The sequence below is a fragment of the Rhamphochromis sp. 'chilingali' genome, assembly GCF_963969265.1.
Source record: "Rhamphochromis sp. 'chilingali' genome assembly, chromosome: 2".
In the NCBI taxonomy this organism is placed as follows: Eukaryota; Metazoa; Chordata; class Actinopteri; order Cichliformes; family Cichlidae; genus Rhamphochromis; species Rhamphochromis sp. 'chilingali'.
In genome coordinates this window covers 27,804,146-27,820,005 of record NC_137930.1, presented here as the reverse complement: position 1 = coordinate 27,820,005, position 15,860 = coordinate 27,804,146, and the positions used below count along the sequence as shown (strand labels likewise).

Sequence of the window (15,860 nt, the reverse complement as noted above, 5' to 3'; positions counted from 1 at the left end):
GTATGACGAGAGCTGCGATGTTGCTGGAGCTTGCACATTTCCTATCTATGTTGGACGGCCTCAGTACAACACTCTACTGGGAGACGAAGTTTAAACCGGATTTTATATCAGCTTTCAAAGCTAGATTTGAGGCCAGAGTATAATATCTTCTCAGCCCATGAAGCGTTTGGAAACTCAAGTTTCGATAAAAATACTCCAATTTATGAGACAGTTTCTACACCCTGTGCAGGAGAGCTCCTATTTTACAGGTGCTCTAATTGCAGATGAAGCCAAATAGAGGCCTTCACCAAAGAAAACTGCAGAAAACACCATCCGCTATCCTCAAACAATATTAAACGCATGGGCACACATCACATCTTGCCTCTGGCTGCATTTGCACAGAAATATTCAGCAGAGCATTAAAATTTAAATGCAAGGGAATTATAAAAGCTGTTTGGGTGAACGATGGCAGTGTGTTTTGCAAGTGCATTTAATCGGGGACAAAAATGTTAAGCAGTGACTAAACTGACTCTTTCAGAGTCTACAATACCTCTTAGGCAATGTTCATTGACTGAACACACTAATTGAACACAGCTGACGGTTAGTCATCATTTTCATTCTGCGTTGTCTCCAGCTGCACAAGCAGCTAGGTGCATTTTTGCTCTTCTTGTATAAATAGGTACAGAGCTAAGGAAAGTTTATGTTAACATCATGTAGAAATAATAGTAATTACCCCAACCCCAGCAGAGCTTTACCATCACAAACTGCTCTGTGGCTCGAGTCATGACAACAAAAATGCGATGCAGCATCAATTCATACTGCGTTCAGTTAATTTTATCACTTTGGTCTGTGATTGGATTAGTGAGCTAATGTTTTTCATCATCAGATGCTGTTATAACACCACATTAGTTGCATAAAATAAAAAGGTTAACCTAACAAAAATAAATCATGTGATGTTGCTGAATGTTATTATTCCAAAATTTTGCCTTAACCCAAATTTCTTCATATTTTCTCAATTTCAAGTTATTTTCACAGCAGGTTGAGTAAGTTCAAATCTGGAGATACTAGCCCGACATTTTGACTGCCTTTTCAGTGCTTCCAAGCTTTCATACTATTCTGAAGTGCAAAAGGAGAAGACTTCTTAAAAGGAGAACAGACACATTTTTATAGAGCTTTATGATCCTTGTAAAGCATTGCGTAGCACATCAAGGGGAAAAAAGCACAAGCTGTGACCCTCAGTTTGCTGGTAAATAGGAATCAAGTGACTTAACTGTTCTTTTTACTCGCTTTCTTACCTCAGAAATTTCAGCAAACTGCGTGTTCGCCTGGCAGCACTTCTCCGCCGTCTCCACAGCCAGCTCATAGTTGTCCACAAATGCCCGGTAAACCCCTAACTGGCTGGCCTGAGAGAGAGAGCAGGAAAAAAACTTTAATTCGCAGATCAGACATACTTAAACTTATATACAGTGCAGTTTCGCAATGCAGTGACAGTGAGCTTGAACAACTTTTAAAAAGCTTCTATGTTGGAGGATTAAATAAGGGCAAACTATCTTTCCTGAGCTTTCAGACTTTAAGTTAGAAATTCAGACACACAAAATTACCCGAAAGTCTTCTGTAGTGCCTTCCAGACAGTGCAGTTATACTTGTCTGCACTGCTATTGTAATGCCCACAGGTTAAGTAATGAGTAAGTGGGAAAAGAAATTCTAAAATTGCAGCACAGATGTCCGAAACACTGGACAAATGTGTACAAAATGCATTTGAACTGTAACACAGAGTCTGTTCAGCTGTGTGTCCCAGGGACTGTACATGAGCGGCAGACAACTGAACAAAACAACTGGCGAGAGACAGATCACAGCTACAGCGTGTAACCATGGTGGTCTCTGCGGCACATTGCCATAGCAACCAGCGAGCCCCGCACTGAGCTTGGGTGAGTAATTAATGATTGGTGTAACAGAGGCTATGAAAGCACATTTAGTGAGCTGTGTGACTGAATAAAACTCCATCGAACGTTGCCTGCCAGCGCTGCAATCCATCTCTGCCGCGAACAAAAGGACAATCAATTCTCCAGAACAAAAGCCGATGGATGCGGACGGAGTACAGTGGAGATTTGTGCCTCGAGAGTGACGCAGACTCTCACACACCTCTAAAATGATTAGCATGTATGTAAGCATGTCTTACCTGAGTGCACTGAGCAGAAATGAATGCATTTAAAGCATGAAACACCTAGCACTTTGTTGCACTTGAGACCTTTTTAGCCTGTGTGAAGCTTCAGACGTTTGGTTTAGACCTCACATCATTTACATCACTTGCAATCATAATATAGTACTTTTTGGGATTACACTTGAAGAAAAAGCCATTTGATTTTTAGTAAGATTGTGAAAAAAAAAAAAAAGACAATAGTGTTTTAAGAACTTCATCTGAAAGTAAAGAAGGTGAAGAACAGACACAAGGCATATTTACATGATCACAGCTGAGGCACATCACATCAACAATCTATGGACTGTCTCCAAGGCTTTCAATCTCACACTCGTTTTCAGATTTTATTAAAGTCTAATTCACTTCCTCTAGAACTTCAAATGGCTCTGTGCACCACAAGTTTGTTCGTGTGTCACCAGTCACACCAGATTTGATTACCTGGTCTGAGCCCGTCTGAAAAAGGGCTCAGAAAAAGACAAAAACATGAACACAATTACAGTTTCTGTGATTACATCTTTTAGTTTTGGCTGACCAGATGATGTCTCCAGTATCAGGTGTATAATGATGTGGCTAATAGTAGTTTTTGTTCTCTTTAATTTTACAAAAAAAATTTATGTTTTTAATGCACAGTACTGTGCAAAACTGTCAAGATACCCTTAATTTCTCTATATTTTGCCTCCAAAGAACCAGATTTTTCTATTTTGAAAGTTCCTCAGGCTTTCCAAAAGTCTTTTCTTTGGACATTGGCCGTGTTTTCACTCATTTTCACTTCAATCCTTCTAACTGACCATTTTTAGAGGAAGTTTTGTTTTTGGTTTTTTTTTTTTGGTTTTTTTTTTTTTTGGGGGGGGGGGGGGGGGGGGTGACCACTAATCAAGCATAAAAAGACACCACCAACTCAACTATCCACAAATATCTAGCAGCCTGTCGCCAAAACACATAATTTCTACAAAATCTAAAAACAACACATGATGGCAGGCATGAAATGGTATTTTAGCACTAACAAGTTGATTCCCAAAGACCTAAAAAGTCAGCATTCGCATGGTGTGCAGAGTGACATTTAAAATCTGAGGAAACTGAACAAGCAGAGGACAGAAGAAGTGGCAGGCCTGACAGAGTCCTGTCACAGGACCTGCGAGATGCATATAGCCCTTCAGTTCACCCATCTAATATTTGCCAAAGCCTCATCAGCATCAGTGCAAGAGTGACTTTCAAGAAATCATTCTTAACGAAGAAAACAGAGAGAAAAGGCTGAGCTACCTCAAATTACAAAAGAAATGGAGCAAAACTCGTTGGTGACAGGAGTGATGAATCCAAATTTTACATTTTTGCTTCAAATCATCATCATTTTGTCATGATAGAGGTAAAACAATGAGTGTTCACAGCCATCTGTAAAACACAGCGGAGGGTCTGTTGTGGTTTGGGACTGCTTTTCAGCCAGCGGGGTTGGGAATTTTGTTAAAATCGATGGAATTATGAATCGATGGAAATATGAAAAAGGTATCAAATCTTGATGGTACTGGAAAGTGTCTGATTGGCAGCAGCTTCATTTTTCAGCATGAAAACGATCCTAAAAACAACGACAATGTCTATGTATACATAAAACATACATTTATTTCCATGTGTGTTTGGACCTTTCAGTAAACTGGTGCACCTATTTTCCAGTCTCCAAGCAAAATATAAAGAAATATGGGGAAGGTCAAAGATTTTGCACGATCCCAATGTTTTACATGGCAAACAAGTGAGACTCCGTTTAATTTAAAGAGAATACAGGCTTTACAAGCCTCGGCATGAGGCCTGACTCTGAGCAAGGCCAGGTGATTTGTGACTGCTTTTACTTTTTAAATATAAATATATATGAGGCTTAATGTATTTTGTTGACCTAGATGTTCTTCCACTTTTCCACAATCCTTACTTAATTCAATTATTAACCTAAAACATCTCAAACTGAGCCTATTCTTCCTTTTAAATCTTTTTTTTTAATTCATGGGGTGTGAGAGCTTATTACGTCAGGAATGCAGTCACAAGTTTTCTAAACATTGTTTACACTTGTTCAAGAGTGACAGATCTCGCTTTGTGTGTCCAAAACTATTTACAGCTCTGAGGCAACATGCTACGTGCCACCTGACTGGAATTTGCACCCTATTAACTGTGTTTTTAAATCAGGTTCTCACAGATGCATTTTTAGGCAACAAAACTGTCTCAAAATGTGTTTCACATTCACGCACAGAAAGAAACAGCAAAGAGGAAGGTGAGGAGTAAAGTAGCTTTCATAGTCCTGCAATCCCCAGTCCTGCCCTGGGCCACACAATCTGCGACACAGCGGAAGCCATTCAGAGCGTGACAGTTTGACTGTGTCTGCCAGCCACTTCCACACACAACAGCACTGAGGCTTACCAAATGCAGCTACAGTATCATAGCAGAAAATGCCTTTGGGTGATGAAAAGAACTGCTTAGGTGTCTGGATTTTTCACTTCCGGATTTGTCCCTTTGTGACAGTATGTGTGTAATCCACAGTGGAAAACAACATTAAGAAAACAGCTTCATGACAGACTATGGTCATTCTATGAGGAAGCTGAATTTGCCCTCAGTTAGTTAAGCCTTCTGACACATATGAGAAAGACAAAATTAAAAAAAATCAGTGTGGTCTATGTCGACATAATAATACAAGAACAGACAGAATGAAAAAACTTTAATTTTGTTTTAAGTTTAATGAAAGAATCTAGTCCTATGGTGCTACCTCAGTGCTTTGAGTGCCAACACCAGTACACTGACATGCTCACAATGAAACCACCAATATGCCACAATATTTCAGTTTATCAAGTTAGCAGGCAACACTTGCTCATCAGATCTAAACACAAAGCGAACTGAGGCTTGCAGTGAACCAAAGTGAACCAGAGATTTTGATTTGATGGTGGCACAGAAGTTATTATACTTTTTCACACAGTGCATGCATTTGTAAAACGATTCAATTTTTGTTCTGTTTTTTCTTCATTATTTTTTCTAGGCTTCACTTAATGTCTTTGAAGTCGCTGCTTTTCAGCAATTGCTAATTGATTAAAGTCAAAATAAGTCTTGAGGTAGAAATTATGCTCCTCACTAAAGATTAATAACAATTATGACTTTTTATCAACGGGGCTGATATACTGGTCGGTAATAGCCATTTGCTGATATATCATTATCAGCATTAATAATGACCAACAAATAAAAATTAACAAAATTTAAAAAATTGCCAGGAGAAACACCCTTCAATCATGTTATGAGCGTTGTTGCAGTTCTTTGCCCACCAGAGGGCACTATACAACTTCCCTATTGACGCACAGGTTTGGAACACAATACAGCCAGCTGATGGCTGGAAGGTGGAGCTTAAACAAGTAATTTCCTGTGACAATAAAATTATATTTCTAAATTGCACTGTCATACTGTCTTAGTGAGGACTCGTAAATAACTACACGTAACAATCCATCCATCCATCCATCCATCCATCCATCCATCTTCATCCGCTTTGTCCGGGGCCGGGTCGCGGGGGCAGCAGCCTAAGCAAAGAGGCCCAGACCTCCCTCTCCCCAGCCACCTCCTCCAGCTTATCCGGGGGAATACCAAGGCGTTCCCAGGCCAGCCGAGAGATATAATCTCTCCAGCGTGTCCTGGGTCTGCCCTGGGGCCTCCTCCCGGTGGGACATGCCTGGAACACCTCACCCAGGAGGCGCCCAGGGGGCATCCTTGTCAGATGCCCGAACCACCTCAGCTGGCTCCTTTCGATGTGGAGCAGCAGCTGCTCTACTCTGAGCCCCTCCTGGATGGCCGAACTTCTCACCCTATCTCTAAGGGAGAGGCCAGCCACCCTTCGGAGGAAGCTCATTTCTGCCGCTTGTATCCGCGATCTCGTTCTTTCGGTCACTACCCACAGCTCGTGGCCATAGGTGAGGGTAGGGACGTAGATCGACCGGTAAATTGAGAGCTTCGCTTTTACACTCAGCTCCCTCTTCACCACGACGGACCGGTGCAGCGTCCGCATTACTGCAGCTGCAGCCCCAATCCGTCTGTCGATCTCCGGCTCCCTTCTCCCATCACTCGCGAACAAGACCCCGAGATACTTGAACTCCTCCACTTGTGGCAGGAACTCATCCCCGACCCGGAGTGGGCACTCCACCCTTTTCCGGCTGAGAACCATGGCCTCAGATTTGGAGGTGCTGATCCTCATTCCCGCTGCTTCACACTCGGCTGCGAACCGTTCCAGTGCGAGCTGGAGGCCTTCACCCGATGAAGCCAACAGAACCACATCATCTGCAAAAATCAGAGATGAGATTCTGAGGCCACCAAAGCGAAAGCCCTCCGCCACTTGGCTGCGCCTAGAAATCCTGTCCATAAAAATTATGAACAGAACCGGAGACAAAGGGCATCCCTGGCGAAGCCCATCACCCACCGGGAACGAGTCCGACTTATTGCCGGCAATGCGAACCAAGCTCTTGCAACGGTTGTATAGGGATCGAATGGCCCGTAGCAATGGGCCAGACACCCCATATTCCCGCAACACCTCCCACAGGACACCCCGAGGGACACGGTCGAATGCCTTCTCCAAGTCCACAAAACACATGTAGACTGGTTGGGCAAACTCCCATGCACCCTCAAGTATCCTGGAGAGGATAAAGAGCTGGTCCAGTGTTCCGCGACCAGGACGAAAACCGCATTGTTCCTCCTGTATCCGAGGTTCGACTAACGGACGAACTCTCCTTTCCAGCACCCTGGCATAGACTTTCCCAGGGAGGCTGAGGAGTGTGATCCCCCTGTAGTTGGAACACACCCTCCGGTCCCCTTTCTTAAAGATGGGGACCACCACCCCGGTCTGCCAGTCCACAGGTACTGCCCCTGATCTCCACGCAACATTGCAGAGGCGTGTCAACCAGGACAGCCCTACAATGTCCAGAGCCTTCAGGAACTCGGGGCGGGCCTCATCAACACCAGGGGCTCTGCCACCAAGGAGTTGTTTAACTGCCTCAGTGACCTCGCCCCCGGAAATTGGCGGGTCATTCCCCTCATCCCCAGACTCTGCTTCCTCCTCGGAAGACGTGTCAGTGGGATTAAGGAGGTCCTCGAAGTATTCCTTCCACCGCCTGACAATTTTCTCAGTCGACGTCAGCAGCGCTCCGCCAGCACTATACACAGTGCAGGTAGAGCACCGCTTTCCCCTCCTGAGACGTCTGACGGTTTGCCAGAATCTCTTCGAGGCAGTCCGAAAGTCTTTTTCCATGGCCTCTCCGAACTCCTCCCACACCCGAGTTTTTGCTTCAGCCACTGCCCAAGCCGCATTCCGCTTGGCCTGTCGATACCTGTCGGCTGCCTCCGGAGTCCCACAGGCTAACCAAGCCCGATAGGACTCCTTCTTCAGCCTGGTGGCTCCCTTCACCTCTGGTGTCCACCATTTGGTTCGGGGATTACCACCACGGCAGGCACCCACCACCTTGCGGCCGCAGCTCAATGCAGCAGCTTCGGCAATGGAGACTCTGAACATGGTCCATTCGGACTCAATGTCCCCAGTCTCCCTCGGAATGCTGTCGAAGCTCTGCCGGAGGTGTGCGTTGAAGATCTCGCGGACTGGGGCCTCTGCTAGACGTTCCCAGCACACCCTCACTACGCGTTTAGGTGCACCAGGTCTGTCCAGCGTCCTCCCCCGCCACCTGATCCAACTCACCACCAGGTGGTGATCAGTTGACAGCTCAGCCCCTCTCTTTACCCGAGTGTCCAGAACATATGGTCGCAGGTCTGCTGATACGATTACAAAATCGATCATCGACCTACGGCCTAGAGCGTCCTGGTGCCACGTGCACTTATGGACACTCTTATGTTCGAACAGGGTGTTCGTTATGGCCAAACTGTGGTTAGCACAGAAGTCCAATAACAGAGCACCGCTCGGGTTCAGATCAGGGAGGCCGTTCCTCCCAATCACGCCCCTCCAGGTCTCACTGTCGTTACCCACGTGAGCATTGAAGTCTCCCAGCAGGACAACAGAGTCTCCAGGTGGAGCACCCTCCAGCACCCCCCCCCCCCAGGGACTCTAAGAAGGCTGGGTACTCTGAACTGCCACTCGGCGCATAAGCGCAGATGACAGTCAGGACCCGTTCCCCGACCCTAAGGTGCAGGGAACAAACCCTCTCGTCCACCGGGAAAAACCCCAACGTACCGGCAGCAAGCCGAGGGGATATTAGGATACCCACCCCAGCCCGCCGCCTCTCACCAGGGGCAACTCCAGACTGAGACAGAGTCCAGCCCCTCTCCAGGAGACTGGTTCCAGAGCCCAAGCCATGTGTAGAGGTGAGCCCGACTATATCTAGCCGGTACCTCTCAACCTCACGCACTAACTCAGGCTCCTTCCCCACCAGTCCCCTCCTTGAATCGCTACCTTATCGTGGTGGAGGGGTTTGTGTGTCCCAGGGATCCCAGGGGCTATGTTGTCTGGGGACTTTTGCCCCCTGGTAGGGTCTCCCATGGCAAATTGGCCCTGGGTGAGGGACCAGACAAAGAGCGATTCATAAGACCCTTATGAAAAGGACACTGAGGGAACAGTTTACCCTGCCCGGGATAGGGTTACCGGGGCCCCGCCCTGGAGCCAGGCCCGGGGAGGGTGCCCGAGGGCGAGCGTCTGGTGGCCGGGCCTTAGTCCATGGGGTCCGGCCGGGCACAGCCCGAAGAGGAGACATGGGCCCATCCTCCCGCAGGCCCACCACCCGCAGGAGGCGCCATAGGGGTCGGGTGCATTGTGTGCCGGGTGGCGGCCAGGAGCGGAGGCCCTGGCGGACTGACCCCCGGCTGCCAAGACTGGCAATAGGGACACGTAACAAATGTTAGGGAAATCTGTTTCAAACCTATGGCCAATTTAGGATTGCCAATTACTCCAAAACATCCATGTCTTTGGATTGTGGGAGGAATCAAATCCAACGGCCCAGGCTGGCCATTGGATTTGAACCCAGGACCGTCTTGCTGTGAGGCACCCGTGTCTCACAGCAAGAAGTGTTTACTTTAAAAAAATACTCTTGAATTTCTTTTTTTCTTAAAATTCATGCTGAGCTTCTCCTAAAAGGCTGAACAAAATTTCACATCAATCCATCCAAAATTAAAAAATAATAATAATAATAATCAGTCTGGATCATGATGGTGGCTCTAGCATCGAACATTATCAGAGTCACAACAGTACCATGGCCGAAAGCAAAAATGTGTCATCAGGTTTTTTTTGTTTCTTCTTGAAATGCTCAGAGACAGTTTATCAGTTTGCCTGGCTGTCTTCATGGTGCAAAGCCTTAACTTTGTTGCTGTGTGTGAGGGAGCAGCAGAAACATGAGCATGATTCTGCCCTATTTTCAGTCTTCAAACACTATTCTCTGACAGTCATGCTCATAGTCTGTCACTGATGCTTTGGCACTTCCTCTTTTCTCTCCGATTCTCGCCTTCTTCCTTCTGATGTTTTACGATTCGTAAGCCTGTCTCTCCTCAAAGATTTCAGAGTCATGGCAAGACAGCTCTATCACAGTTGCAGCAGCCTAAATCTTCTTGCCTAGTCAACTCCTACCTCCTCTCAACCCTCCCTACCCCCCGGTCCTTGTCTGTATCACCTCCTCTCCTCTCAACTAATCCCCGTCCCTCCTTCTCTTTCTAATGCAGACTGTCATCCAACATTTTCTCCCTTTCCCCCCCTCTTCAAGGCTCAGCATGGTCACCTTTTGACTTTTATTAACTATAGTCTGGAGAAGGGAAGTGTATGAGGTAGTAAATGTATAAGCATGAGAGCATCAATCTAAAGATGTCTATTTACAGTTACAGTGTTAGTAACAATAGTTACTGTAGCTACACCAGACTGTCAAGGTGGGGAAAGAAAGAAAAAACACAAAATGAAAACGAGTGACGTAATTGCTGAGCCAGACAAAGAAGCTCTCTAAATATATGGGCAAACTAGCACCAGTCTATGGAAATACTAGCTACACCTTCCAATTTAAGTTCAAATGAAATCTAATATAGTCAAAAATGAAGTTCTTAATTGACATAATCCTCTGGGGGGCCCCAGAGGTCAAATTTGCCCTTCATTCAACCTTGCTCGGCAACCAGTGAAGAAGTCATTATTCTACTGGTGCCTCTTTGTGTCTTGTAGGATGCCAGTCTGCCAGATTTAACATGCAGCGTTCCTTTCAAACACATCTCACAGCTAACAATCGCTCTGCTCAATAATTAACATCAGAACCATGTCATCTCTTTAATGTTAGAGGTGACCGTGAAGCAGTTTTATTAGATAGAAGTTCAGTGTGAACAAGGAGGATGGATACAACAATTTGATGGACTGGATTTTCATGTTTGCTTATTTGACATGAAGACAAAACCAATTAAATTCTTATTTCTTAGCCAAGCCACAAGGGGCGCCTCCCAAGATAAGTTAATGAGAATAAGATGGAGGGAGGGAGAGAGAGAGAGAGTGTATGTGTGTGTGTGTTTCTGAGAAAGAGAGAGAGGCTCCTATTTATAGCAGCTTCTTCTAGACGTGAAACACACAGTGCTGTGATGGTCTCAGCTGCCTGAGGCAGAAAGGCGGCATTGTGAAAGACGCTTGCACCTCCCTCAGTGTGTGTGTGTGTGTGTGTGTGTGTGTGTGTGTGTGTGTGTGTGTGTGTGTGTGTGTGTGTGTGTGTGTGTGTGTCCAAGCACAAGTGAGTCAGAGGGGGAGAGGGATAGAGAGAGACAGAGCAATGGAGGGAGACACGAGTGGGAAAGGAGCAGTATTTCTAAGAGAATTAACAAATGATTCATTGTGGGTTAATTGACCCATTGTGAAAATGATTGAACAGACCCAGTGTAGATTTGGCCCTGACATCCTGGGAAGGACAAAAACGGCTGTTTAGGCGGAAATGTGGGGGGGGGGGAGATGATTCAGAATCAGTTTGTTTGGAATTTAATATGATAATAAGAGCTTTACTCCAAAAATCAAATTACTTTTACTATTGGTTTAAGAAATTCAGCTTTTCATGGAAGCCTTCCGATGGAAGAAATAACATTACTCTGAGTAATGGAGCCCTAGGGCCTGTTCTTCGTACCTCGCTAAGTGAGTTAGCTGGATGAGATTGTTGACGATTTCGCGTGATCCTGGATCGTTCGGTTCCCCGAAGCCCATCCGGGACTTGCTGTCATAGCAACAGAGCCGTAAGCGTAAACCTGCTGGGGAGCAGGTTCACTTTATGTAAACAGGATTAGATCGTGGCCACGCAGGTATGTCCGCGTCATTCATACGAAAGCAACAGCGATATTCCACCACTGTTTCACCATAAATAAATAACATCAATGTAACTAAAGATAATGCAGCACTTGATCCTTTTATTGATTTCACACAGATACATACAGGTCATTCCCTAAAAAAGGGAAATGTACTATTAACATTCTATTACATGTATGTGATTATTACAGATGTAATTCATATTTCAGAGTAGTAATTGTAAATTACTTCATGTAATCAAGATGAGAGACCACGGCTATAAAAGCGAAGGTGGATTTGGGAAGTCTGTCGCAGTCATGTCCTGTCTGTTTACGCGAGCAACCCATTGCGGAAGGTGCAAGATTGATAAGGAGAGTCCTCAGAATTCAGCGTATATTGCGGGACAGACAGGATCCTTTAGCTCAGCGCGACAGTGTGCTCATAGAGAGATATCGATTTTCCCGTGAGGGTATTATTCACTTAACCAACTTGTTGACGAGGGGGTGCAGGACCACCACCTGTCTTTTTTTTTGCTCTGCCCTTTTCTTGGTTGCTGTTATGAACAAACAAACAGATTATTTCAGGCTCTCTTTCCAAGAGACGACAAGCAATATAAGTGATAGATATTACCATTCTGTAGAATATTCTTATATTTCACTTTTACTTGTTCCCATGTTCTAGTGGGTCCTGTTGTGGCTCTAATGTGAAAGGGGATATAATATAACATATTATAATATAATATAATGTAATATAATATTGGATAATATGGTGTGATATGATAAATCTACCCTACCGCCTACTGGTGTTGGCCAGAGGGGCCGATGGCGCAATATGGCAGCCTGGCTTCTGTCAGTCTGCCCCAGGGCAGCTGTGGCTACACCTGTAGCTGCCTCCACCAGTGTGTGAATGTGAGAGTGAATGAATAGTGGCATTGTAAAGCGCTTTGGGTGCCTTGAAAAGCGCTATATAAATCCACTCCATTATTATTGTTATTATTGAATTACTTACGAGTTTGATTTGTCAGCAACTTTCTGCCAGCCCTGTCTCCTTGCTTTTGCAGCCTTTGAAGTGTTCCCTTGCGTTTTAATTAAACTCTGAAACTCCTGAAATCCCTCACTCAAGAGTTCTTGCTCTGCTGCCGAAAAATACCGAGCGCGCTCCTTCGACATTTTCGCCGACCAATCAAAGGGTTGCCGATCAATGTTTCTACTATCGATGCGTAGCCCCTGTTGGGCCACCCAGTGATCTCACATTACTTCATCCAGCTATACTAATCGTCAACAACAGGTGTGTTCGGGGAACCGGAATAGCGAGCTCAGAGTTAGCGCGATGATTTGGTCTTGGATGTTTCATTTGATCTTGGATGTAGTAAGCGACGTACGAAGCACAGGGCCCTAGTGAACCCTGTTGGTTTGTTTGGGGTCAGAAATGCAGCTGTAGCTGTTCTTATCAGTGCTGTCAAGTTTTTTTGGGTGGCCCATATTGTCAAGTTTTATTAGGGGTAATGTCAAGCAGTTACACAGAGGGACATTTCTGCTGTCAAGGGTACACACTCTAACAAACACCCTACAACCCCCCACCCTTTGACTCATTTCTCTCTCTGGCTATGAGCTCTAAAGGCGCACTAAAGGTAACTACGCTCCAGCCTTACTAGTTTCTGGAAGAGGTCCCCGACTCTCTGATGGTGGCTCCACTGCTGGACACGAGGCAAAAGTCCATCGTAGAACTCTTTGTGGATCTCGTAGAGCTCAGGCACTTTGAAGAAGATGGTTTCTATCTGGGCCACGGTAAGCACTGGTTGGGATGTTGTAGCAGCAGCCTTCAGAGGCTTCATGGGCTGAGGAGGACCAAGAGAGCAGATATAAATTTACTTTATTGTGTTTATTATGTTAGAAGCATTCTATAGATCTTATAGAAAAAAAAAAAATATGACTAGATTAAGTGACTGTTATATTGCACTACTATAATGTATGAACTAATTCAGATTTAAAGTAAACAGTAAAAGACTTTTACAGGTTACACTTTGGTATCACATATTCTACACCAAGGTGTCTTTTGTTTCAAGTATGGTACATTTTTCTTTGTCATACTCATCAGTATTAAAACAGCAACAAGGAGGCTTTACAGGTTTTACTGCTACCTTACCTGCCTTATCTGATCTGGGATAACCAGTAACATGTACGGTATTGTTAGGATACAATTACCGACCACTGTATTAGGCACACCTTTTCAAATCCTTTTATGCCTGAAACAAACATTTAGGCATGTAGACACACTTAGGATGACCTGCTGAAGTCCAAACAGAGCACCAGAATAGAGAAGAAAGATGATTTTATGACGCTGAATGGTTGTCGGTCCCAGAAGAGCTGGTGTGAGAGTTTCAGACGCTGCTGATCTGTTGATCTGATCTTAGATTTTCTCACACAACCGTCTCTATTGTTCACAGACAATGGCCCAAAAGAAGAGAGCTGCAGTTCTCTGTGTGAAAATGTCTCGTTGATGTCAAAGGTCAGAGGAAAATGACTGCTTTGAGCTGATAGGAATAGCAACAGTAACTCAAATGACTACTTGTTACAATCAAGGTAACAGAATAGCCGTTCTGAAACTTTGAAGCAGATGGGCTACAGAAGCAGAAAACCTCACCGGGCGCCACTTCTGTGAGCTAAGAACAGGAAGCTGAGGGTACAATTTACACAGGCTCACCAAAATTGGACTACAGATGCCTGCTGTGATGAATCTGCCACATTGCCACAAATGCCAGAAAATTCCTGTAAGGAAATCGACGATACTATCGGAACGGATATGAGGGAATGTACAAAGAAGTGGAAAAACTAGAGGGACAAATATTTCTGCCCCTGAAAAAAATCTTACCCCAACAAAGAGCAGAGACCCAGGAAATAAAATAAAATCAAACAACGTTGTTTGTACTTGCTGGCACTGCATATAAAACACCAGGACACAACCACACGCTTAATTAACACATGCGTGGTGCATAAGGATAAATGCCGGCAAAGACATAAACCACTGGAGTAGGTTACGTCACAGACTTCACAAAGATTCCCTGCAGAAGTCTAAACCAGAGCTTAGTACCTACTCAGCAGTATTTAAATGCCTCAGTGTGTTTATCTTCTTACTGGTATTTCTAGCAGCTTTACTGCACCATGTCACAAAGCTCAAATCATCACTTGTTTCTTGAATATGACAGCTCACTGTACTCAAATGGCCTCGACAGTCACCAGATCTCAATCTAATAGAGCACCTCTGGGATGTGGTGGACAGAAGATTGATGAGCAGCTGACAAATGCTGCCATGTCAATATGGACCAAAAGAATGTTTCCTTGTTGAGTCTTCGCCACAAAGAATTAAGTCAGTTTGGAGGGCAAACCTACTACTACTAACACTAACTTGGTGTACCTAATAAAGTGGCCAGTGAGAGTACTGTTTAAGCATCTATAAGTTAGGGGGACGTTAATGTTAGCTGCCCCTTCAGTAGACCAGCAAAGGGACAAATAGTATTTCTAAACAATCTACTAAACATTTGAAAAGCTTCTGTATATCTAAAGCTTTCACTCTGATACTCAAAAACCAATCATTTCCATTGTAAACACTCATATTTCCTGAGCAGTTGGTAGATTGATTATATACTGGACATTATGAGGACATTAAAAGTGATGTGTGTTCTCACCAGAAGCAGTGCCTCCAGATGACTGAGATATGTTTCCTCGGTGGCCAAGATCCCAGACAGGACCCACTTCCTCATCTCCAAACCTTTTTCTAGGTCACACTCGGTCTGTAACAAACACACAGAGAATAACGTTTCAAGAACACCCAGTAACGCAATGTGATGTACAACTGTTTGCTTAGCCTAACTTATTCTTTTGCTTATTTAAAATATTTTAGGAACTATTTTCACACTGCAAGCCCTTTGCTTCTTTTGTGACTATGTTACAACATCAAAACATAACATCCTATTATTTATATGTATATATTTGGTAAAGGACCTTTCATGCTGCTTCTGTGCGCCTGAGTCCAGGAAAATTAAACACCTTCCGAAAATCATCCCTGGTTGCCTCTCCGTTCCCTTCAGCTGAGTCAAAGCTCGCTGAAGGGCATAGATATGAAAAAATAAAAGATAAACTCCCCGGGTTGCCTTGATTAACCACCAAATCTGAAATAACTCAAACGGGCAGGGTCACCAAGGACAAGAAAAAAACGGCTGCGGTATAAATATGTGTATGTATGAGTGTGTTTGTGTGTTATGGGAGAGGCAAAAGCATGTGAGAAGATGCAGAAAAATAATTTACAAAGCCAGATGCAGACAGAGATGTGTGTATACATTAGGTTTTTTGTTTACACATCTTTACACTGAGACACACAAACCTTTTTCCTGGTAGTTGTGACTGCATGAGCTTGGGATTAAACCAGTGAAACAGCCCTGGATCATCATTAAACGCA

General features: G+C 44.5%; 1 protein-coding gene across 1 annotated transcript in view; it reads right to left on the bottom strand.

The window, feature by feature from the left end:
• The window catches only part of LOC308392793 (breakpoint cluster region protein-like), a 94,861-nt gene that overhangs the window by 20,879 nt on the left and 58,122 nt on the right, over window positions 1-15,860 (bottom strand). The window contains exons 3-5 of the mRNA XM_080876023.1: window positions 15,091-15,195; window positions 13,057-13,242; window positions 1,275-1,382 (exon numbers count right to left, since the gene is read on the bottom strand). Coding sequence (XP_080732149.1) covers window positions 1,275-1,382; window positions 13,057-13,242; window positions 15,091-15,195 — 399 coding nt within the window. The remainder of the gene's footprint in view (window positions 1-1,274; window positions 1,383-13,056; window positions 13,243-15,090; window positions 15,196-15,860) is intronic.